Source organism: Cyprinus carpio, chromosome A3, assembly GCF_018340385.1.
Source record: "Cyprinus carpio isolate SPL01 chromosome A3, ASM1834038v1, whole genome shotgun sequence".
In the NCBI taxonomy this organism is placed as follows: Eukaryota; Metazoa; Chordata; class Actinopteri; order Cypriniformes; family Cyprinidae; genus Cyprinus; species Cyprinus carpio.
Window position 1 is genome coordinate 2,711,997 of NC_056574.1, and position 23,189 is coordinate 2,735,185.

The 23,189-nt window shown below is 39.4% G+C and overlaps 1 protein-coding gene across 1 annotated transcript in view; it reads left to right on the top strand.

Annotated features, from left to right (window-relative positions):
* LOC109046747 overlaps positions 1–23,189 on the top strand; it is a 69,289-nt gene that overhangs the window by 37,531 nt on the left and 8,569 nt on the right. Inside the window, exons 3-6 of the mRNA XM_042733724.1 lie at positions 8,972–9,280; positions 10,385–10,633; positions 10,720–10,803; positions 11,121–11,220. Coding sequence (XP_042589658.1) covers positions 8,972–9,280; positions 10,385–10,633; positions 10,720–10,803; positions 11,121–11,187 — 709 coding nt within the window. The 3' untranslated portion in view covers positions 11,188–11,220. The remainder of the gene's footprint in view (positions 1–8,971; positions 9,281–10,384; positions 10,634–10,719; positions 10,804–11,120; positions 11,221–23,189) is intronic.

The following is a 23,189-nucleotide window of genomic DNA, read 5'->3' on the forward strand; positions in this document are numbered from 1 at the left end:
GGCTCTGTTTGTTTCAGTGTTAGCTACAGAGTGATGCATTCTGATCAAAAATTAGTAAACATTTCTCAGATAATTCTGTACTGCGCGCGTCAAGCTCTGTTTCAAGGATTACGTGTCTTTATATCAGTCAAGTCAACCCAGTTGTGTTCCTCTGTGGCCAGATTCAACCTAGTTGTAGCCTATAGATTATACTCTATTCATTATTTATTAGAAACCTTGCACTTTTTCACTCCGTCCGTTTAAACGCTGTTCTTGTATTTAAATTAAGCGCGGTCCACTGCTGCGTATCAACACAGAAACAGCTCGATACCGCATTTAGTCAAATATCTGTAGAGATATTCATCATATCAAACACAGCTCTACTGGGTACCTCCAAGAAATTGACCATCTTCCTCCTCCTCCTCCTTCATACCCACAGATTTGGCACAATACATCCATAAAGAACTGGCATTCAGCTAAAACATGATCAAATTACCTCCCTTTTTGTTGAATTATGTACAGTAGACGATTAAAATGAAACTTGACTCAAATTGAATGAGGTTTGGGTCTGGATTGTTGTATTAATCAGGTTCTGGGACAACATTGTGAAGAAGAAGAAAGGATGTCTGCAGTCAGTTTCCTGCTGAAAGCTCTTTGTTGCTGCGTAGAAACACGATGAAGAAACCGATTCTTGAATCTGCTTGTCATCTGTGGCAAACTTATGAAACCTTCCCTTGATGAAGAGAATGAGAATGGATGCGGGTGTTCAGTTGTGTTTCCTGGCTGGAATCTGTAATCTCATGTGAAGAGGAACTATGAGATCAAACAGGCAGGAGTTTCTTTCCAGCATTACAGTCAGTTTTTCCGTCACCTGATGTCTGGATCATTAGGATCTCTCAGAGAGAAAGAGCTCGGTCCTCCTGGGAAGGGCTGAACTCCAGACAGAGAGAGAACAGTCGAGCTGAGGGATGTTCAGAGGAAGAAAGTGGACCGGAAGGAGTTCCTCATTGTCGGCAAACCTATCTCCAGCTGCGGTTGGTCTTTGTTTTGCTGACATCATGTTTATCTTGTCTTTAAACTGTGGCTTTCGAAGGCCTTCAGGTGTTCATTTACTCAATCTGGCCTCCTCATATCTTCTTGTTTTGTCCTTCGGTTCTGGGTCTGATTGTCATCTAGCGTGTTCTTCGTGTTGTTTTGGGTTCCGCGCTGTCATCCAGCCCATCTCTGTCTTGTCTTGTCTTGTCTTGTTGTGTTGATAATTACAGGCATTAAACTCCATGCTTACAGCCCCACAATCCATTCAGCCAAACTGAAAAGTCTTTGTTCTAATTTGACATGTTTAAGTTCTTAAGAGTTTTTAGAATTTTGCATTAATGTATGTCCTAAAATGCAAGGAGGCTTCTTAATTTCTCTTTGACCAGACTCGACCTCACTCTCAAACCTAAAGCTCGTCTCTGTCAGAAGACAAAGGTTTCTCTTCAGACACACACAAACATACACACACTCAGGTAAAGACGGGATTATAATAACTGAAGGCACAATAGGTAAGTTACAGATTACTTGCTAGAGCTCATGATTCAACATATGTACCTTTATAGATTTGGTGTTGGATGTTACATTGTCCTATCTATGTATGATGTGACTATATGTTTGTGGTTGTGTTGGTGGTTTTCACAGTGACCTAGATCAGCCGTTTTCATTTTATGGGGTTATTTTTGGCGTCAGAACCCTTAGCCAGTGATCATTGATAATTGTGGCACATCGTGAAAGTGTAAAACAGACAGCTGTGGCTTGCTAGATGATACGCGATCCATTGGCTTTGGCACTGCACTACATCTTCCACACGTTTCACGAACGTTGATGTGTTTCCATGATACTACAAAAACAAACCGAGAGTCAGAGAATGACCCCACGACACGTGACACAAAAGACTTGGACCGTTTTACTACTTAACACTGGGAATTTCTTGGATATAGACATGTGGAAACGTTTAGCATGATTAAAGTACACAGGTTAGGTTACAAATATCTAGTGAAAATATCTAGTAAAAATCTTACATATTGGGCCTTTAGCATTTCAGATGTTGATCTTTGTTTATTTTGTAAATGGTGATTTGCTTATATTTATAAGTGTGTGTTGTTGTTGTTGTTTTCAGAGTAGTGGTTACAGCTGGTGAGAGTTGGGCAGGACGTGATGGTTTATGAAGGTTCGAGCTCCATCACCGTTAATAAAATCACACTTGATCTGATGAGGAACAGCAGTCAGAAAGGAGTCTGTCAGGATTCCTGAGAAATTAGCCATCCTTCTGAGACTGCTGACGGTCAAGTGTTGCAAACTTGACTACTACAAGATTAGCTGTTTCTGTGTCTGTCCTGCTGTGTCACCAGGGACCAGTGACTCTCAGGTCTGTCTGTAGGACACATTTCAAGTGTTTGATTTTATATCTACAAATATAATCAACTCTCTCTGTGTGTGTGTGTGTGTGTGTGTGTGTGTGTAGACTGGCAAAGAGGGACTCTCCAGAAGTTGTTGTAATAAATATGTCTATGAAGCTAAGGACGAGGGACTGACTGGTGTTCGCAGAAAGTGGCAGGGAGGGATCTGACTTCCTGTGCCTTGAGCGGGAGAGGCTTCCTTATTTCCTGCAGCACCGAATTCAACAATTCACTCGAACCTCCAGAACAAGTAAACCTTCAGGTCAAAATCAGAACATTCTGAAGTTTCTGAACCGGATAAAGTGTAACGGTTATAGACAAGGAATTATTTCTTTGAGAAAATCTGCATGTAAATTGGAGCCTATCTGTTTTTCATTTTTGTGCATAAAAATAAATTAATCGTATGCGTAAAGAGAAAAATAGAGCATGTAATAAAGATAAATTATGATGTGTCTGTAAAGGATGAGCTCTGCTTCATGAAAGAATTGGGTCGTCTGTTGTGTGATCAGAGAAATATGAGTCAGGCTCTGCTGGGTTTGTGTTCAGTCGTTTGAGTTCAGTGGAGAACTACATTAACTGCAGAGCAGAGGAATCGGACTCTGTTCACTGGGCGGCCCTAGTGCTTCACATGCAGCACTGCACTGCAGCTTCACTCCACATGCTCTGGCCTCATACCTGAGGAAGAGCTGAAGGCCTTCTGCCTCTCTTACACACCTCTCCCACTCAGGTCTCATGCTTTCCTCTCTATCCTCCATTTTCTGTTTCTCTGTATCAGGTCAGCCTGTGTCTTCATCAGAAGCTTTCGTGTGAATCTACTACAAGCCTTGAAGCTGGCATCATGAATAGTTTTTAACTAGTTAAAGGCATGTTGTTTTGTTAGTAGTTATTTTTATAATTATTTTAATATTGTTATTACTATGTATTAAGGCCAGGTTTATTGGTTTGCATTTATTGGTTACCTCTAAAAAACCAGTCCTTTAAAAATCTACGTAACACAGCGGTTTCAGTTAATGAATATGATCCTAATCAAACATTTCTATTCTCAAAATACTGCAAAATGTATTTATGGAAAGTAACACACAGAATCATTAGAGTCAGAATAATATCATTATTTAGATGCCCTCTACTTAAAGTTAATTTTCTAAAGGTGCTTTAAGGGCTGTTACATGCTGTTTCCAGAATTCCATTCAATTCAAGGTTATTTCGATAGCTTTCACAATACAAATGGATTTCAAAGCAGCTTACAGAAAATTACGTTTTTACAGTATATTTAGTAGTAGCTTGGCATGGTGACTGTCAATATATTAATCACATCTGGCAGGAAAATGTACAGTGAAATGCAGTTAATGACATAATAAAACTAAGCGATGAACACTATTAATCAGCAATGATTATGTGTTGAAATCTAAACTTTGAAAGCAAAATGTGGTAGTTATCGATGTTTTCCGGGTTGGCTCATGAGGTTTCCTCTGAGGGCGTTGGCATAATCTCTTCTCAGGTGTTTTTGTTCTGCCCGGATGCCAGACGGAGCTTGTGTAATTCTTAGTATCACGGGATGTAAATCCAAGCAGAAAAGAGAAAACACCTAGAGAATAACTTGCCAAGCTGCTGTTTCAAACTAAGAAAAAATGATTTGATCAACCCAAGCTAAGGAATGATAATTTGCATTGAATCAGATATAACTTGCAGAACAAGATGATGAGAGCATTTATGAGAAAGGACTGGCCCAAAAGAGGTGTGTGTTCTTTTAAGCTGATTTAACAGAGAGGAGTGTGTCTGAACCCGAAACATTAGCAGGAAGGCTATTCCGAGTTTGGGAGCCAAATGGTGAAAAAAGTCTACCTACCTTTAGTTGTAACTTTGACATCTCTAGGTACTATCAAAAGTCCATGCATTTTGCCACCAGTCTAGGGAGCGGGGATGGATTGTCTAGCCGCTTGGTGTGAAGTGACCTCGTGTAGTACGCAGGAGCTAAACCATTAAGGCGTGTAGGTAATAATCATATTTGTAATGATACGAAACTAATAGGGTAGCCCACAAGTGACCCCCAGAGACTGAAAGGGGGTAATATGAGCATATTTTTCTTAACTGGTAAGGACTCTAGCCGCTGCATTTTGGAATACCGAGTTTGTTTATTAGGATGCAAGGACAAGCACCTAGCAGTGCTTACACTAGTCCAGAAGTCTAGAGGTTCATGAACGCATGAAACTAGCGTTTCTGCATCAGGAACAGGGACAGTTCGTAGCTTGGCAATGTTTCTAAGATGGAAGAATGCTGTTTTTGTAACATGCAAATATGATTTCAAAGGACCCAGTTGCTGTCTAAATATAACACAAGATTTTTGACAGTAGAGGGAGAAGTAAAGTGCATCTGTCTAACTACAAAATTGTAATCAATAGATTTTTGTGTACTGTTTTTTGGTCCATCCAATAGAAATATCTATTTTCTTAGTCCAACTTCAATAGGAGAGAATTATGGTTATCCAGTCTTTTACATTTTTAACACACTCTGTAGCTTAGAAACTTAGAAGTTTAATCTGGTCTTGTGAGACTATAAGTTGAAGTTCATCACCTACAATGGAAAAAGAATATGTTGTCTAATCATATTCCAAGGGGCAACATGTCTATTGGAAAATAGCAGAGGACCGTAGACCAGATCCTTGTGGCACACTCCATACTCTGATGGTGATAATAAGATGACTCCACCGCTGAATAACAAGTGGTAGCGATCGGAGGAGGTAGGATCTAAAACCATCTTAAAGCCTGCCCTGAACTGTATGTTTTGGAATCTATATCTAGAGTATGTCATATCTCTGGTGTCGAACGCAGGCCTAATATCTCGAGTAAACTAGAGAGATGAGATGCGCCTTGGTCTGACGAAAAGAAAAAAGAAAACCCAAAAAGCGTAAAATTATATTGTAGTTTAAAAAACAGTGAGTTTCTGTGCTATGGGGGGCCTTAAACTGATAAAATGTTCATAGAGGATCTTTTTTTGTTTTGTTGCAGGAATGCGCACAATTGGCAGAAACTTTTTCTAAATTTTAGACATAATGGAAGATTTGAAATGGGTCTGTAATTGCAAGTTCAATGGAATCTATTTGTTATTGGCTTAATAGATGCTTAATAACTGCCCTCTTACCTCTTTACATTTAAATTTAATTCCTTTAGCAGCCGCTTCCCCCCTTTTATCCAAAGCGGACTGACACATGAGAACAATAGATGCAATCAGACCAACAAGAGAACAACAACAGATAAAAGTGCCATGAAAAGTCTCAGTTATGACTAGTAAGACCACTAAGCCAGGGGTGTTTTTTTTTTTTTATATAAAAGGAATCGCTGACAAGAAACGAAACGTAAGTGCTTAGTATTTGGTGGTTAAGTGGGCGGAAAGAGGAGTCTTTAACGATGTATTGTGTTGAAAATGAGTACAGAAGATCAGCTGATCGAATTGAGCTCGGGAGGTCAATCACAAGCTGGTCACAGTCAGGAAAAGGTCCGTGAGGAGTGATTTTGAACTTCTTGGATGGCACCACAAGGCGTCGTTCACAAGGCGTCTGAAGGTTTTGGGAGTGCTAAGATACCGCGCGTTAATATAGGAGAAGCGGTTTTCTGCTTAACAGGCACAAACTCTTCTCAGTAATTTGTGGGTACAGGACTAATCAACATGTGTTGTTTAGATGCAGTGCTAAGTTATTTAGCTTTCCTGTCCTATCGTTGTAAAGCACTGCAGTTTTATCTTTGGGTGCGATGATGAAATGAAGTACTAGGACCGCTGTATGATCTAAATTTGCTTATGTATTTCTGATGTTATTTATTGCGCAGTGAAGAAATTATAAATCTGCAAATTCTTTTAGGAATTTGTACCGGCCCGTGGTCTATACCACAGTAGCCGAGCAAGAGATAAGCTAGATTTATTTTCAGATCGGACAGTGTAACATAAGCAGAAGTATTTCGAATTGAGTAACCTGGATCCTGTTTTGGGGAACATTGAGATATCACTAATATGTTGCAACACTTCCCCCACGGACCGTATGACGGGGGCTCATGTTTATAACAGTCGTTGGAGGGAGTAGACTACATTTAGACCAATATAATCTTTGGTTGTAGCAAGGTTTCAGTCAAGCAGAGTGCCATAATAAAAATTTATTTGCGATATTTCATTTACAATCAGCTTTGGGCGAGTAGACTGCGGGTATTCCCCCGGTTAATGCGATATGTGCGCGGTACTACAACTATGCCACGATAAGCTGTATCGTGGGCACTTCTAAATTACCGTGAAACCCGCAAATTATGACAAATATTAGATTGAATGCATTTTAAGAAAACTATTCAACAACCATGGTCAAAATTCACAACACCGCTGTCTATGTGCCTTGAAAGAAGCGTGCTCTGATGTAAACAAGCCAGCATGAGAAGCACATGGAGGAACCTGTTGACAGACCGCTGAATGAAAAGCACATTCACTCTCTTACGCAGATGGCGCTAAAATGCAGAAAAATGCGCCTTATCCTGGAAAACCCATAAATTAAAGCAGCCTGCGTACTTTCTAAACATATTTAAATGATTTTAAACAACCGTTCAGATTTGTGAATTTGCTATGGTGTTTCATCACCAGGCCAAATACTTAAATATTTCAAATTATAGGCTATTTAATTTCAACTTTTTTTTCTCATTTTAATCTGGACTAAATCATGCCCTAGATATTGTTTGAAAGGGTTGATTCTTTATCTGTTCTATTCACACTTCCACATTAGGGGACTTCATTATACATTAGTCTAATAAGTAGTTAACATTAACAATCTTAATAACACGTTGTGATTAATAACTCGTTGTTAAAATCATTGCAACTTGTGTTATTAATGAGCTAATCAGGAAAAAAACTAAGCCTTGTATTTGTTTTAACAAGATTAAAACTTCGGTAGCAAATGTAGCTAGTGCTCACTGTGATGTTTAACGATACACGAAGGTGAACTAATGAGGTTTCATTGTAAAGTGGTACCTATTGGCTTGTATAGTTCTCTTTGCACGGTTTAATCTGTGTCAAACCTTTAACTTTATGATTTTTTCTGTATGATATTTGTATGTAAATATTCAGTTATTTTTGTTATAAGAAAAAGTTATTTATCTGTTATAGGAGCTGCTGTTACTGATGTTACAGAATCTGTCCTGATCTAGAGTTTGTCTGTGTTCAGTGTTGACAGGCTGCTGTTACTGATGTTACAGAATCTATCCTGATCTAGTGTTCATCTTTATTCAGTGTTGACGGGCTGCTGTTACTGATGTTACAGAATCTGTTCTGATCTAGTGTTCGTCTGTGTTCAATGTTGACGGGCTGTTGTTACTGAAGTTACAGAATCTGTCCTGATCTAGTGTTCATCTTTATTCAGTGTTGACGGGCCGCTGTTACTGATGTTACAGAATCTGTTCTGATCTAGTGTTCATCTTTATTCAGTGTTGACAGGCTGCTGTTACTGATGTTACAGAATCTGTCCTGATCTAGTGTTCATCTGTGTTCAGTGTTGACGGGCTGCTGTTAAACTGATGTTACAGATCTGTTCTGATCTAGTGTTCGTCTGTGTTCAATGTTGACGGGCTGTTGATGTTACAGAATATGTTCCTGATCTAGTGTTCGTCTGTGTTCAGTGTTGACGGGCTGCCGTTACTGATGTTACAGAATCTGTCCTGATCTAGTGTTCGTCTGTGTTCGGTGTTGACGGGCTGCCGTTACTGATGTTACAGAATCTGTCCTGATCTAGTGTTCGTCTGTGGGGTGTTACAGAATCTGTTACAGAATCTGTCCTGATCTAGTGTTCGTCTGTGTTCGGTGTTGACGGGCTGCTGTTACTGATGTTACAGAATCTGTTCTGATCTAGTGTTCGTCTGTGTTCAATGTTGACGGGATGCTGTTACTGATGTTCCTGATTTAGTGTTCGTCTGTTCAGTGTTGACGGGCTGCTGTTACTGATGTTCCTGATCTAGTGTTCGTCTGTGTTCAGTGTTGACGGGCTGCCGTTACTGATGTTACAGAATCTGTCCTGATCTAGTGTTCGTCTGTGTTCGGTGTTGACGGGCTGTTGTTACTGAAGTTACAGAATCTGTCCTGATTTAGTGTTCGTCTGTGTTCGGTGTTGATGAGCTGTTGTTACTGAAGTTACAGAATCTGTCCTGATCTAGTGTTCATCTGTGTTCGGTGTTGACGGGCTGCTGTTACTGATGTTACAGAATCTGTCCTGATCTAGAGTTTGTCTGTGTTCAGTGTTGACGGGCTGCTGTTACTGATGTTACAGAATCTGTCCTGATCTAGTGTTCATCTTTATTCAGTGTTGACGGGCTGCTGTTACTGATGTTCCTGATCTAGTGTTCGTCTGTTCAGTGTTGACGGGCTGCTGTTACTGATGTTCCTGATCTAGTGTTCGTCTGTGTTCAGTGTTGACAGGCTGCCGTTACTGATGTTACAGAATCTGTCCTTGATCTAGTGTTTGTCTGTGTTCAGTGTTGACAGGCTGCTGTTACTGATGTTACAGAATCTGTCCTGATCTAGTGTTTGTCTGTGTTCAGTGTTGACAGGCTGCTGTTACTGAAGATTCTTCACTGCTGCAGTGTCTCTGATGTCCAGCAGGAAGCAGCAGCTGTTCTGCTCTCTGTCCTTCAGCACAAGCTGGACTTCTCCTGCCGCTCTGCTCTGGATCTGACAGCAAACACAGACTCAGAGCCTCTACATCTGACCGCTGACGACTGCCATGAGATGTCCAGAGTCATTCAGAGAGCTCATTCAGACACAAAGACACGGCTGATTCTGCATGACTGTGAGATTCATAAAGCTGGCATTTATCAGCTGTTCCCAGTGTTACATTCTGTTCATCTCTGGTGAGAAACACCAACAGATCACATTCACACAGATCCAATATAAAAGCACTCAGTATATGATAGGGCTGGGTTTTGACACAAATTTCATGATTCGCTTCAATTCTCATTAACAAGCTTTCGATTCGATTCAATATCGATTATTTTGGATATATATATATATATATATATATAAGGTACACATGCCACATTTTCTCAAGGGAAAAAAAAATTCTCTCAACTAATGCTGTAAAATATACATGAGAGTCAGCTGGTACTTCATTACTATAAAATTGAGGGTTAAAATAGACTGATTTGTTAAATTACACTTAATGAAGTTTTTAAAATAATAAAGTTACAATTACATAATAATATTTTTACTTCATTTTTTTTTTTATTAAAACATAATGGTGGCTGTCATAAAAACTTGATGGATTTATTCAAACATAAATTAAACATTGAAGAACAGTACAATTTATAATGAATATGTTATATGGGGCATATATTTAGCAAAATGCCCCTTTCTGCAGTTTATTTTTCTATCTGATTAATGAGTTTATGGTCCTGAGGTAAATGTGACGTTACGTGACAATGTTTACAAGTCTTTATATTGACGTCTTTGCGCAGAGGAAACACTGATTGAGCGATTACATGAGACAGGACACAGATTGTAAAGTTGTACTCTTTCTTTTAACTTACCTTTGGATGTTTAGTCATGATTATTTTGTGCTGAAGCTGTTATTAATGTGGAGGATATGATTAGTTCAGGTGCACCTCGCGCTGCCGCGTCTGTTCAACTGAGGCGCTACAGCGATCTCTACACTCCACATTAAACAAGCACCAGAACAGCATTTATTGTTTGAATACTGCAATATAATGGACAGAATTTGAAATCTGAGACGTTGTTTCATATAAAAAGTACCAAAGCACAATGCTTATTGTGATATATATCGGATGGTAAATGCCCTTCAACTTTCCGTCCATTAACTGAAAACAGGCTAGACTAATCGATTCTTAGGATTTAAGAATCAATATCATTCTGTAAAAATGAGAATCGATTAATATCGAGATATCAATATTTTTTCCCAGCCCTAGTATATAACGCATCTCTTGCTCTCTGTCCTTTAGCTGTGATAAACCTCTGCTGCTTCAGTTTGTGGCTCGTGTGAGGCCTGAGGAAGCCCAGTCTCTCTCTCAAGCTCTGGGTGAAGAGCTGGATCTCAGTCAGACTCAGCTGGATCCGCAGGTCTGTAGAGGTCTGGAGCTGATTCTGGAATATTCTGAAGGACTGACAGAACTGGATCTGAGTCAGTGCCGTCTCACCGATGACAGTCTGGATCTGCTGCTCCCAAACCTCCACAAAGCTCAAATCACTGAGTGAGTGACTGAAAAAACTCACAGTGTACATGTCTCAAGTATAATGTAATAGTTCTTACATTCCTGATTTGTTTGTTTGATCACAGTTTCAGTGGCAACAGCATCACTGACGCTGGGGCTGAGAAGATCTACAGTATCGTCACTCGCAACAGTAACATTAAGACAGTAAGGTGTGTGTCTGAGTGTCACAATGTAGCCCAAAGTTATTTAAACTTATTAAAACATGGGTTAAAGCGTTGTTGTTTTCTTCCTCTTAAATTAAAGAGCACGTTGTTGCTACTTTTTATTCATTTATTCTTCATAGTTTAAATTGTCATGCTCACTGGTGAGAAAATCATTAATGCCTCATTAATGCTAATAATGTGTTAAGTGTGTGTGTTTCATTTATATGTATTCATTTATCAGATGCTTTCATCCGAAGCGATTTACAGATGAGGAATACAGACAGCAGGTTGAAGCTAATATCAGTGTGTTTGTATCTTTGTAGGCTCTTCAACAACAGAATTGAATCCAGAGAGCTCTTCAGCAAAGACCCCCGAATTGAGATCTGGTGATGTCAGTAAACTCTGTCTGGAATCAACAAGCAGGTGAAAATAACAAGTGCAGAGACATTCAGTTTACTTGGTTTTTATTGTACTTGTATTTTAGCACTGACAAATTATTGAAAAAAAGTTTATCAGCATTAAATTTCTCTTTTGAGTTTAGTACTGTTATGCAGGGCTTAAAGTTCTCCGGCACCGTGCCGGATTTCCAGCGTGCAGCGGCTGGCTGCAGAAAAAAATAATCATACATTAAAAAAAAAAAAAAACATCTTTTTGATTGATATCACTTTCGAGTCCACGAGTTCGCCTACCAATGGTATGAGCAGCTTTAACTCTCAACCAGAGTATGTGAGCGGAGTAGAGCGGCAACAGTTTCCCCTCCGCGCTCCGAGCATTTAATAATCACTCCGCTCCGCGCTCACTGATACCAGAAACACCGCTCTGCCTTCTCTCCACGGCTAAAGTATTTCAGTATGTTTGAAATGTTATGTTCCTAACATAGCCTATATTAAAATAAAAAATAAAATAACAGGAGAGTTTCAAAGTGGCTTAGGCTATTGTGTGCAAACTTTTTTCCTACCACGCGCCAAACTAATAACATGGTTGTCAGCATTAAAAGGTATAATTGCTGCTTTCTGCTGTGCAAATTTAGTTTGTGATGAAAATAACAGTACATTTTCGTCAGTTATTTTATCTACAGATCGATGCATTTCTTACAGATTTTTGCTCGTTCAAAATCAGATACAGATGAAGTAGCACTGAAAGATTACATTTGTTTGAATGCATTATTGCGAAAGCGATTGCGTGTATTGCTGTTTAAAAAGCGATTGCGTGTGAATGTGCTGTAACTTCCCCTGTTTAAAATCATGCACTGTTGTTAACCATTGATTTGCAAAATTTATGCGCTGCTTTATTTAACAGTAACTTGTAAAGGTAAAATCCCTTATTGTATAAACTACCTTGATCTAGTTAACTAGCCTAATAACTGTATGCCCGGAGTTTGGCTATGTGCCGTCATTGACAATAACCTTCTGAACATTCTCTGTATGTATGTACTGTACATGTGGAAATTGACAATAAAGCAGACTTGAACTTGAACTTCTGCCGTTATATCACGGGCCGTTGGCATGAATTGTACTCGTGACGGAGTGGTGCTGGAGCGAGTGGAAACCACGGCACTCCGACTTTTAAAAAATCCGCTCCTCGCTCCAGTCAAAATCACACCGCTCCGTCACATACTCTGCTCTCAACCAAACTAACATTACTAGCCAATCAGAATGTTTTGCTCCTATAAACAAGAGACGCGCATAATAGTATCCAATAGTATCGCAGCCCTGATGAATGGAGAAGCGCGACAAAAAGCTGCGAGGCGCAATGGTCAAAGATGTCCATCTAGCGCATATTTATGTAGAAAAGCTAATTATAAAGCAGCGGTACTTTTTAAACAGTTCAGAGTAATCATCTCATCTCCATAAGAACGAAATGATTGCCAGAACAAATTTACCAGGATTTTTACCTGTTCACACATGATCCCCTAATGGTAACTTACCGGTAATTTACCAGTAAAGACTGTACTGTATTTGTGAAAGGGACTAAACTCTTCCTTTGTATGTGCTGTGAATTTGAATTAACGTTCATCTGGAAAAACAGTGTGCATTATCGCACTAGATTTGTAAAGTAAATCATTTATAAACATTTGCCAACACAGGAGAGTACACCAACCTATATAGCGATTTCAAAATAAAAGTTTCTGCGTGTGGCCAAATACTAAAATTGAATGGATTTAAACATCTTTAATCAAGGTGTAAAGTTAAACATCACCAAGCCGTTGGCGCCCTCTGCAGGTATATGTTTTAATACATAATGGACTTAAGTTGGTTATGTTCTTATTATGATTAGGCATACTACATTATGTATTTTAACAGTGTTGTTCAGTACAATCATGTAATTTCTTGGTTTTGAGATTTTATTTGAACCAATTATTATTGCCTATTTTATATATAAATAGTCAAACTAAAGCCTGGTTTTCACTTAGGTCTGTTTGTGTTACTAAAAAATATCAGATTACTTAGTTGTCAAAATAATCAGTAGATTACTTGATTACCAAAATAGTCATTAGTTACAGCCCTAGATTAGTTAAAATATTTCTAAATACAACTGCATTGTTTTACTTTTTGTAATTAAAAGACAAATATTTTGTCATTGAAAATTTCTTAAAAATAGTATTAAAATATTCTCTAGTTCTAGTGAACCAAGTACCTGTATTTTGTCTCATCTTGTGAGTTAAGTGTATTGTCACACCCCTAGTGTTGATAAGCAGTGTTATAGCTCATAATTTTCCAAGTGTATGATACTGCTTTCATTCTTTAGGCCAACCATATATTCATGAAAAAAAATCAGTTTTAATAAAGAAAGCAAAAACTCTGCCATAGTATCCTTTCAAATTTTAAAGTTGCCTGCCACAGTCATTGCATGCTTTGCATGTGCTGCCCCGCCCCGCCCCTGGAAAAAAGTTCAGGCTCAGGATTTTTTTTTGCTTTAACCCCTGTGTAGCGGCCCTTCAGCTTCATAGAAAAGATACAGAGAGTTTTCGACGGGTGCCTTCAATTTATTTTAAGATGCAATAAACTTCATTGATGAAGTGATCGTTGTCTCAATTCTTTGTTGCAAATGTTCTCCATGCATCACAACACTGTGTTTACACATTAACTTCATAGCACCATAACAATTGTATCACAGCATGGTGGCACCGTAAAACTACAAAGAAAACAAAAAACAATACATAAATATCAAAGCAAAATAGACAATCAAAATTCACAATATAAACAACCAAACAAACATTCACTACACATTTAACATTGTTCAAATTAAACAAATAGTACAAAAGAAATACATAGAAAACAAACTAACATACCTCGCTCTGCTTGCCAAAGGGATACTAAAGCTTAAAGCTTAAACCATTTTCTCGAGCTTGTTAGCTCAAGAACAAACGTGAAAATACTCCTGCTTTGTTTCCTCTCCCTTATATGCAATAAGTATATTTCGCCATCTAGTGGTGACGCCAAGCAAAACAAATTAAAGGGGAAGGCCATTACACTCCCACCAATCATGTTATGATAAACACAAACCAAAACAAACCCATACAAATATCATACATGGTTTCAACCTTCAGTGACCCTTTTCCAACATAGCACACAACAAAAAAAAAACATTTTAATCTTGTGTTTAACCCAATTGTCTAATGCACGAGTCCCGATCACTGAATCATTCGCTTTCAAGTAAAACCACTCATTTTTGAATTGGTCGCTCAATGATTGAAGGTTAGGGTGATGCCCTAACTTAGTCTTTAGTTTTCGTTCTCCTGTTTGATGCTTTAACGCGTCGGACTAAGCCATCGTTCCCTTGAATGACCTCAACTACTCTACCTAACTGCCACTGGTTCCTTGGCAGCATGTCCTCTTTGATGATGACTATGTCATTAATCTCAAGATTACGTCGAGGTACGTGCCACTTCTGTCGTGTGGAAATATTTAGGAGATACTCCCTTTTCCAACGACTCCAGAACTGTTCAATTAAGTACTGGACTCTACGCCACCTTTTTGTAGCATACATGTCTTCCTTCAGAAAGTTACCAGGAGGAGGAAGAACTGTCTTAGACTTCATTAGGATAAGATGGTTTGGTGTTATGGGTTCCAGTGACTTGGGGTCATTTATTCCATCTACAGTTAATGGTCGACTGTTAACGATAGCCATCGCTTCGTAAAACAATGTTCTAAGAGAAGAGTCATCAAGTCTGCCAGAGCACTGAGAAAGCGTAGCATTTAGCACATTTCGCACAGTCCTGATTTGGCGTTCCCAGACACCACCAGAGTGACTAGCTGAAGCAGCATTAAAAACAAACTCGCACTGATTTTCCACAAGAAATACCTCCAGTGTCTTTGCATCACATTCTAAAGCTTCTCGAAGTTCATTTCTGGCTCCCACAAAATTTGTACCACAATCACAATAAAGTTGACGTACAGCTCCACGGAGGCTTAGGAAACATCTTAGAGCATTAATGAACATGTCTGTTGACAAATCTTCCAACATCTCGATATGAACAGCTCGAGAAGAAAGGCAAGTAAAGAGAAGACCATATCTTTTATACTCCTTTCGACCCTTCTTTATGATAAACGGGCCAAAACAGTCCATACCAGTGTAACAGAAAGGGGCAGAGACTTCAATCCGTTCTTTAGGAAGCTCAGCCATTTGCTGCTCCTCTACTGGCCGTCTTAGCTTCCTACATTGTACACATTTGTATATCAATTTAGATACTGATCTGCTGCCACCGATAACCCAAAACCCATTTGCTCTGAGTTCCATGAGTGTTTGATACCTCCCTTGATGACAAATTTTGGCATGGTAATGTGTCAAAATGAGTTTGGTGATGTGGTTGTCTTTCGGCAAGATCACTGGATGCTTGAACTCTTCACTAAGAGACGACTGTTTCAATCTTCCTCCAACTTGAAAAAGACCACTTTTCAAAATAGGATCGAGATGAAAAAGTGCACTTGATTTCTGAAGAACCTTCCCTCCTTGAATTGCTTTTATCTCTTGGGAAAAAGCCTGTTGTTGAACAAGCTTGATAACAACCTCAGATGCCTTTTCTTGTTCTTCCACAGTCACAATGTCATGAAGATATTTTTGACTAGAGGCCAGCCTTTTTATTCTAGCAATCACATTAATGAGAGTTCTCCAGGAAGAAAGGTGATTAAATCGTTCAAGAAAGTTAGAACTAACACCACCCTTCGTCACTAATGCTTGAACCAGTCTGACTTCAGGATCTCCCACGAGTAGATTATTTGAGGAATTAGGAGGTGGACACACTTCTTGTTCCCATAAAAATTTGGGTGCTGACATCCAATTTGTTGAAGATATGTCTGAGACAAGGAGACTTCTCGAAACATGATCAGCAGGATTTTCAGATGTATTGACATAATACCACTGATGTGTACTTGTGATTTCCCGGATTAGTTGCACACGATTTGCAACAAACACATGAAACCTTCTGGCTTCATTGTTGACACATGCTAGAACAACCTGTGAATCAGTCCAAAAGAACTCTTGATCAATCTTCAGTTCCAGTTCAGCCTTTAACATAACACTCATTCTGGCTGAAACTACAGCTGCAGACAATTCCAGTCTCGGAATGCTCTTGATTTTTGTGGGTGCAACTCGAGCTTTGGCCATTACGAGACTACAGTGTACTTCATCTTTGTCATTCTTGAACCTAAGATAGGAACATGCACCATATCCCAGGTTACTTGCATCAGAGAAATGGTGCAGTTCTGTCCAGACAATTTTACTAAAGGATGGCGGATGATAGCATCTTTGAATGCTGAAATCTTTCAAGTCCTGAAAACTACTTTTCCACTCCTCCCACCGTAGGAATAAGTCATCAGGAAGAGGATCGTCCCATCCAATATTTCTACGGCACAACTCCTGTAAAATGCACTTTCCTTTCAACAGGAAAGGAGCAACAAACCCAATAGGGTCGAACAAGGAAGCAACAATTGACAAAATACCCCGACGTGTTCCAGGCTGGTCTTTCAGTTTGATGTCAAACCCGAAAGTGTCATCTTTTGTAGACCACTGAATGCCAAGAACGTATCCAGTTATTTCAGGAGTCAGGTTAAGAGGTTTAGTAGTTATTGCCCACTCTGTGGAATTCACACTCTGAAGAACTTCATTCTCATTTGAATTAAACTTATGGAGGCGTAACCCTCCATGCTTACACAGAGTTTGAGCATTGACAATCAATTCCTTCGCTTCCTCTATGAATGGAACAGAAGTCAAGCCGTCATCAACATAAAAGTTTTTCTTCACGAATGACGAAGCTGTGGGATACTCAGACTTATACTGCTCTGCAAGGTATTTAAGGCCAAAGTTGGCACATCCAGGAGATGAAGCGGCGCCGAAAAGGTGTACAGTCATTCTATATTCTTTGGGTTCTCTTTCCAGATCTCCGTTTTCCCACCATAAGAATCGCAAGTAATTTCTATTATCGGGAGGAACATGAAATTGATGGAACATCTTTTCGATATCACATGTCACGGCAACAGCTTCCTTCCTGAACCGGCAAAGTACTCCCACCAGAGAATTGATCAAATCTGGACCAGTGAGAAGAGTGTCATTAAGAGAAATACCACAAAATTTTGCAGAGCAATCAAATACCACCCTCAACTTGTCTGGCTTGTGAGGGTGGTAAACGCCATGATGGGGTATATACCACACTGTTCCTTCATCAGATGTAACAGGAGCCATCTCTGCATCTCCCTTGCTGAACATTTCTTCCATGAAGGCCTTATAATGATCACAATACTGTTGATTTTACTTCAGCTTCTTCTTCAAGTGCTGCAAACGTACCATAGCAAGCTTCTTGTTATTAGGTAGTGAAGGAGGACTGATGCTCTTAAAAGGAAGGGGCAGTTGAAAATGTCCATCTTCTTTATGTTTGATATTGTCACTAAGAAGACGTATAAATTGGACGTCTTTCTGGGACACATATTTATCCTCATAACCCTTCTCATTGAAATCTGACTCTAAGACCTTTAAAACATCATTAGCTGATGGAACTGACAATTCTTTCACTGAAACTCGATGAATGAAACTTTGACTTCCTTGCCTGTCCAGGTGGGGATTACAAAGGCCAATGATGCTCCAACCCAGCTCTGTTTTCTGCGCAAAAGGCTCATTTTCAGTACCAATAATGACCTCTAAAGGAGCTAATGCTAAAGGACAATCATATCCAATTAACAATCCTATATCACAGCTCTGAAGTGATGGTAACTCATTGGCAATGTGCTTAAGGTGAGGCCATTGCAACGCAGTCTTTCTCATTGGAATATAAGCTTTATCCACGGGAATAAAGTCACAAGTATAGGCTTGCTGTACTTTAATACATTTCCCACCTTGGAGTCCTCGCACTTGTAAGCCACTAACCTTGTTACTTGGGGTGACTGTATCTGTAGTCGTCATAGTACTAAGTCTCAACTTCACTGCTTGACTGCTTACTTGGAGCTCATCTAGAAAATCTTTCAAAATAAAAGTCAAATCACTCTGTGTGTCAAGTAAAGCGTATGTGAGAATCTAATTTCGTGGCTTATCCACTGTTGAAATAAAAACAGGAACAATGCTAGAGGTAGCAGAAGCACGTTGTGTTACTGTATGAGACATAACCCTTTGAACTTCTTGATTTGTGTGCACTTCCGTAGGAGTGAACCCCATTCTTGATACATTCACAGGCCTTTTGATTTTATCTTCATGCAAGCAAGTTGGGTGGCGAAAGCTACATGTGCCACAAATATGCCGTCTTTTGCAGTCTGTAGCGTGAACCAGACAAATTAAAGATTCGATCGGGAGCCTGGTTGAAACATGAGCCGAATTCCACAGAAAGGCAGGATGTTGTAAATCAACTCCCAGCACCACAGTCTGATAAGCAACTCTTTCACAGAACAACTTTCAACATTAACACCATTAGAACAATTATTGACAATTTCAATTCGAAGAAGAGATTGTCTAATTTGGGGCAAGTAATCGAAGAAATGGACAGTCTGAACCTCACATGTAAAGCCATGAGAGTAAACAAGATCGTTGGATTGACTTCCCCCCACCTAGCAAAACCAGACTGAAATTCCTAAGGAGACCTGTTAACCCCTCTGGTCTTCACAGGACGTATCCTTACTCCCCAGAATGGCACAGAGAATGCCTTCCAATGCATATATGCACCAAAATGAACTCCAAAAAGACTTCTAAATGGATATCAGTCCATTGCTTAACTCCATTTTATACCCTGTAACCCACACATTTGACTTTAATTTTTCTAATCACTTATTGTGTATGTCTTTTTAAATAACTCTTGAATAGCTTAAGGGATCATATTCATGTTTAGTATGTGTGTGTTCGAATATTCTTGCTTGAAACGTTTTCTGACCATCAGTTATTTGTCAAATGTATCATATTCTTGTTATAGGAATCATGCCCAAATTATACCCTGCAAGAGCGGGAAAAATTCGGACCACGAGCTTGATAAGATAACATATGATTTATGAATGGGTGGGACAAACATCGGAACACCCTGAGAAAAGACAATATCTAATTGGTCAAGACAACATTTGAGGTGTGGCCAAAAGGCCAGTTTAAATACTCAGGACACCATCAAATTTTGCTTTTAGCTTTGCTTGTAGTTTAGCTATTAGTCATGCTTTGTCATCACTTTTAGCTTTCTTCGAGCGCCGTTCCAGCGTGCTTCGGCCTGCACGCCTGCTGCTACTTAGCCACGATGAGAAGAAACACCACCTAGTCTCGTCAAACTTTACTTCTTTTCTTTTCCGTTTGAGAGTTTCGTGTTCTGACTTAAGTTTTGTAACGCCGTGTCTCCGAGTCTGACCTCGCGTGCCCGTCTGAAACTTCAACCAGCCCACAACTCTGCATCTTCAGCCAACGCCCAACCACGGGCTTCCCAAGACGTCACTTCAACGACTACTGAACTTCTAGCCAATCAGCAACTTCGGGAAACCCCCTTTTCAGCGACAACAAAGGGAACCCCGTTTAAACAGGCAACGCAAGTAACCTCCAGACTCACATCTGTACTGGTGTTATCTAATATAATTTTAACCTCATTGAGGAACTCAGTGCGAGGGTTAATTAAGTGATTAAATGGTTGTTCATGTCTATGCAATTTCACGTATTGCTGTAAACTTGGGATTTCACATTTTCATTCTCTTAAACTCACTCTTTCCTAACGTTCTATCCTCCTGCAACAGATAAACACGCACTCGTGCATTTGTTAGTGTGTGTGATTGTGTGCGTGTGTGAGAGTGTGTTTGCGTGTTTGTTTATTTATATTGAAAAGAGAAGTATCTTGTGTTTTGTGCTCACAAGTTAATGTCTTAAACTGCCGATCTTGTTACTGTGCTACTTAATAGTGTTTTCACTATACTTTGGATATTAATATCCAGCGCAGATTTGATGTTAAACGGCTCGTTCATTGAATCGCTGGCCGCTTCAGTGATCAGCCGTGAAACAGTGATTCTGTTCAAATTCCCTTTAAAATCTTAAATGATTCCCTTTGAGCTAAATTGACCTGTTTCCCTTACAGTATTATGGTGGAGAATTTTGCGGGCAGTTTAATCTAAATTGTGAGCATAAACCAAGTTATTTAATCTTTTCTTTTGCTGCGGATGAAAGATGAGAAGCTTCTGAGTCGAGACGTATGTGTGTGTGTGTGACCCGTGACGTAAGCAGCGCGCGACCGCTTGAATAGAATGAACGCAGAGGAGGCTGTAACTCAAGTCCGCCTCTTCATTGTTAAACGGCAGTAAGTGAACTTAAAGTTAACATCTGAGATCGTACGATAAGGTAGAAATTGAGCGTGTTCCTCATTTTTGTAATGCCTTGTTTATAGCTAAATTGATTTCACTGCGTGTTCCGGTGCCTCTCAAAAGCTATACTCCCGGCAGGGAATCTCAGTCACCGTTCGCTGAACGGAGCGAAACTGTAGTAATTCAAAGGGAAATAAATCGGTGAATAAAGAATAGTTTTGAGCGTGTTCCTCAATCTATTTATCAAAGCCTCGTTATTCATAGTTTGATTGCCAGTGCGTGTTCCACTGCCGAATCACATGCTATTCGACTCCCTGGGTTAAACATTAGAGAATAATGTTTCCCTGTTCACAAAGTGAATGCAATCTCGCTTAACACTGCGTGTGTCCGAGTGTGATGGGAGTGTTTTAAAAGCTTGATCAAGTTAATTTTAACTGTGTACCAACAGCGAAGAAAACCTGTTGTGTTTATGTGTCCAGAGAAACTTCAGATCCGCCGAGATCGCCCTCACTTTTCCCTTAACTACAGCACGAAGCTGCTATTTGAATTAACTGAGAGTTTAAGTGCCACATCGCAGAACCATCTAAACGCGGTGTTGTTATTTGTACAGTGTTGAAATGCGCCGACATTTCATGTAACATGCTTAACTGTACTTGCAATGCAATGATTCATGTGCTAGTCCACTAGAGTTTGTTTTGGTTGCCACAGTTACGACCGTGACACGGAAGTCTTAACCTACTTCCGGAGCAACTTTGAACTGCGCACGCACAGCGCATCGACACTAATGTAAACAAACTCCACGGTGTTGCTAAGCTAACGAAACAGTTGTATTTACATTGAAGTCTATGCTAAAGCCACTAGCCTCAAAGGTTAGCCGTTAGCATTAACATCCAGTGTTTGAATGGTGTCTGTGTGGGCAACGCTAAAGTGATTTAACCCTTTAGACATCTCAACTAACACTTGTTGGTCTCTTTCTCTCTTTTATTTCTCTCTTTTCTCACGGTACCATTTATTGGCATTTTACTAGAAAGGGAAATACTAACTCACAATTATTAATTGTGTCAAATTCAAATTTAATTGAAACATTAAATTTATTTGGAATCATTCAAATTTCCCCCTCAGATCATTTCATATGATCATTACTTCTAGTATTCTCTTTGGGCCTAATTATTTTAGGTACGAATAAGCCTTGAACATCGAAAGTTTAAACTTATTCTACCTAATTTATTTATTACCCATCTGAATATATTCTATTCAGACTTGTACTTATTTTATTGCGTTTTTTTATTCTTGTTTCTTGTTTATTTAGTTAATTTAATTAATATTTTTTTTTTTATTTATAGATCTTTCTTTTTTTTTTTTTTTTTTTTTTTATTTTGCCCATTTATTACTTTTTAATTTCTGTGTATCCTAGCTTGGGAACGACACACCTGAGCCCTTAAAGGAGACATTGTTATCCCTCACTACGAGTTCAATAAATTAGAAAGACAACTCTCTTTCACTTAAAGTTTATTTTGTTTGATTATTTGTGCAGCAAACTAAAACAACGCTCTCCTCGTAGTTGAGATATCCGCTACTGAGACTTACCATCTCTCTCCTCTCTCTCCTTTCCTTTCCTCTTCACTTTTAACATTTGTAGGGACATGTAAGAACCATCAGTCAATTCTAAGTGAATGAAATACACAATCGTGTCAAAGAAGACGAATCATCCTTTTGAATTTGATTGTAATCAACCTCTCCTTTGTTCTTCCTAACCTCCCTGCATTTGGAAACGCAATCCAAGTTTTAGTATCTCATACAACATTGAGATCAATTTAATAGAGATACGTGTTGAACGACTGTCGCCTTCGCAGCCTCCCTGGTGAGCGGTCCAACTGTAAGGTGTACGGTGTCAATCCTGTCAGACTAAGGAAAGAGATATCAGCATTATTATTGTATTCTTTTGTCCAAAACAAGAGATTTAATAATATTGTTTACATTCTTGATAAGATTTAATTGGGAAAATTAATTTTCTTCATTTGAAAAACAGAAATTGTTGCTTGTCATTTAATTTGTTTTTCACCTCTTTCTCTCTTTCCCTCTTCCTCATTAGAGTGACAAAGTCTTCGCATCTCTAGTCTACTTAGACACCCTGAGAACAACACAGTCATCACCACACTTCACTAGTGGTTCAGAATCACTGATACAACACTTAGTTGTCCCACCACACATAGGCTTTTACTCCACACAGATCTGTGTAAGTCTCTCTTCTCCCCAGCGTGCAAACATGCCGCAGACTGCAGATCCCATCGCCCAAGGGGAAGATGTGAACACTTGGCTGAGAGGCATGACAGACAGCCTCACCCCCAAGACATCTGAACTGTTATTATTTTTATTAATAATCCTAATCCTGAGAAGATTCCTGACACAAGATTCAAGCCAGAACAACAACCACGAGGAGCTAGTCAAGATCACCAGCTCCCTAAGCTATGCCTTCACAACCCAGCTGAAACTGAGCGACAAGCACATCACCCACCTTCAAGAGGAGCTGACACGTGCTCAACGTCGCATAGACAAGCTGGAAGTGAAAGTTCAAGATCAACTCAAAGCACCCAACGAGAGGGAGCAGGAAACAACGGAACAGGTTAAGAAGCTCCAAGCAGCCCTGGCAGC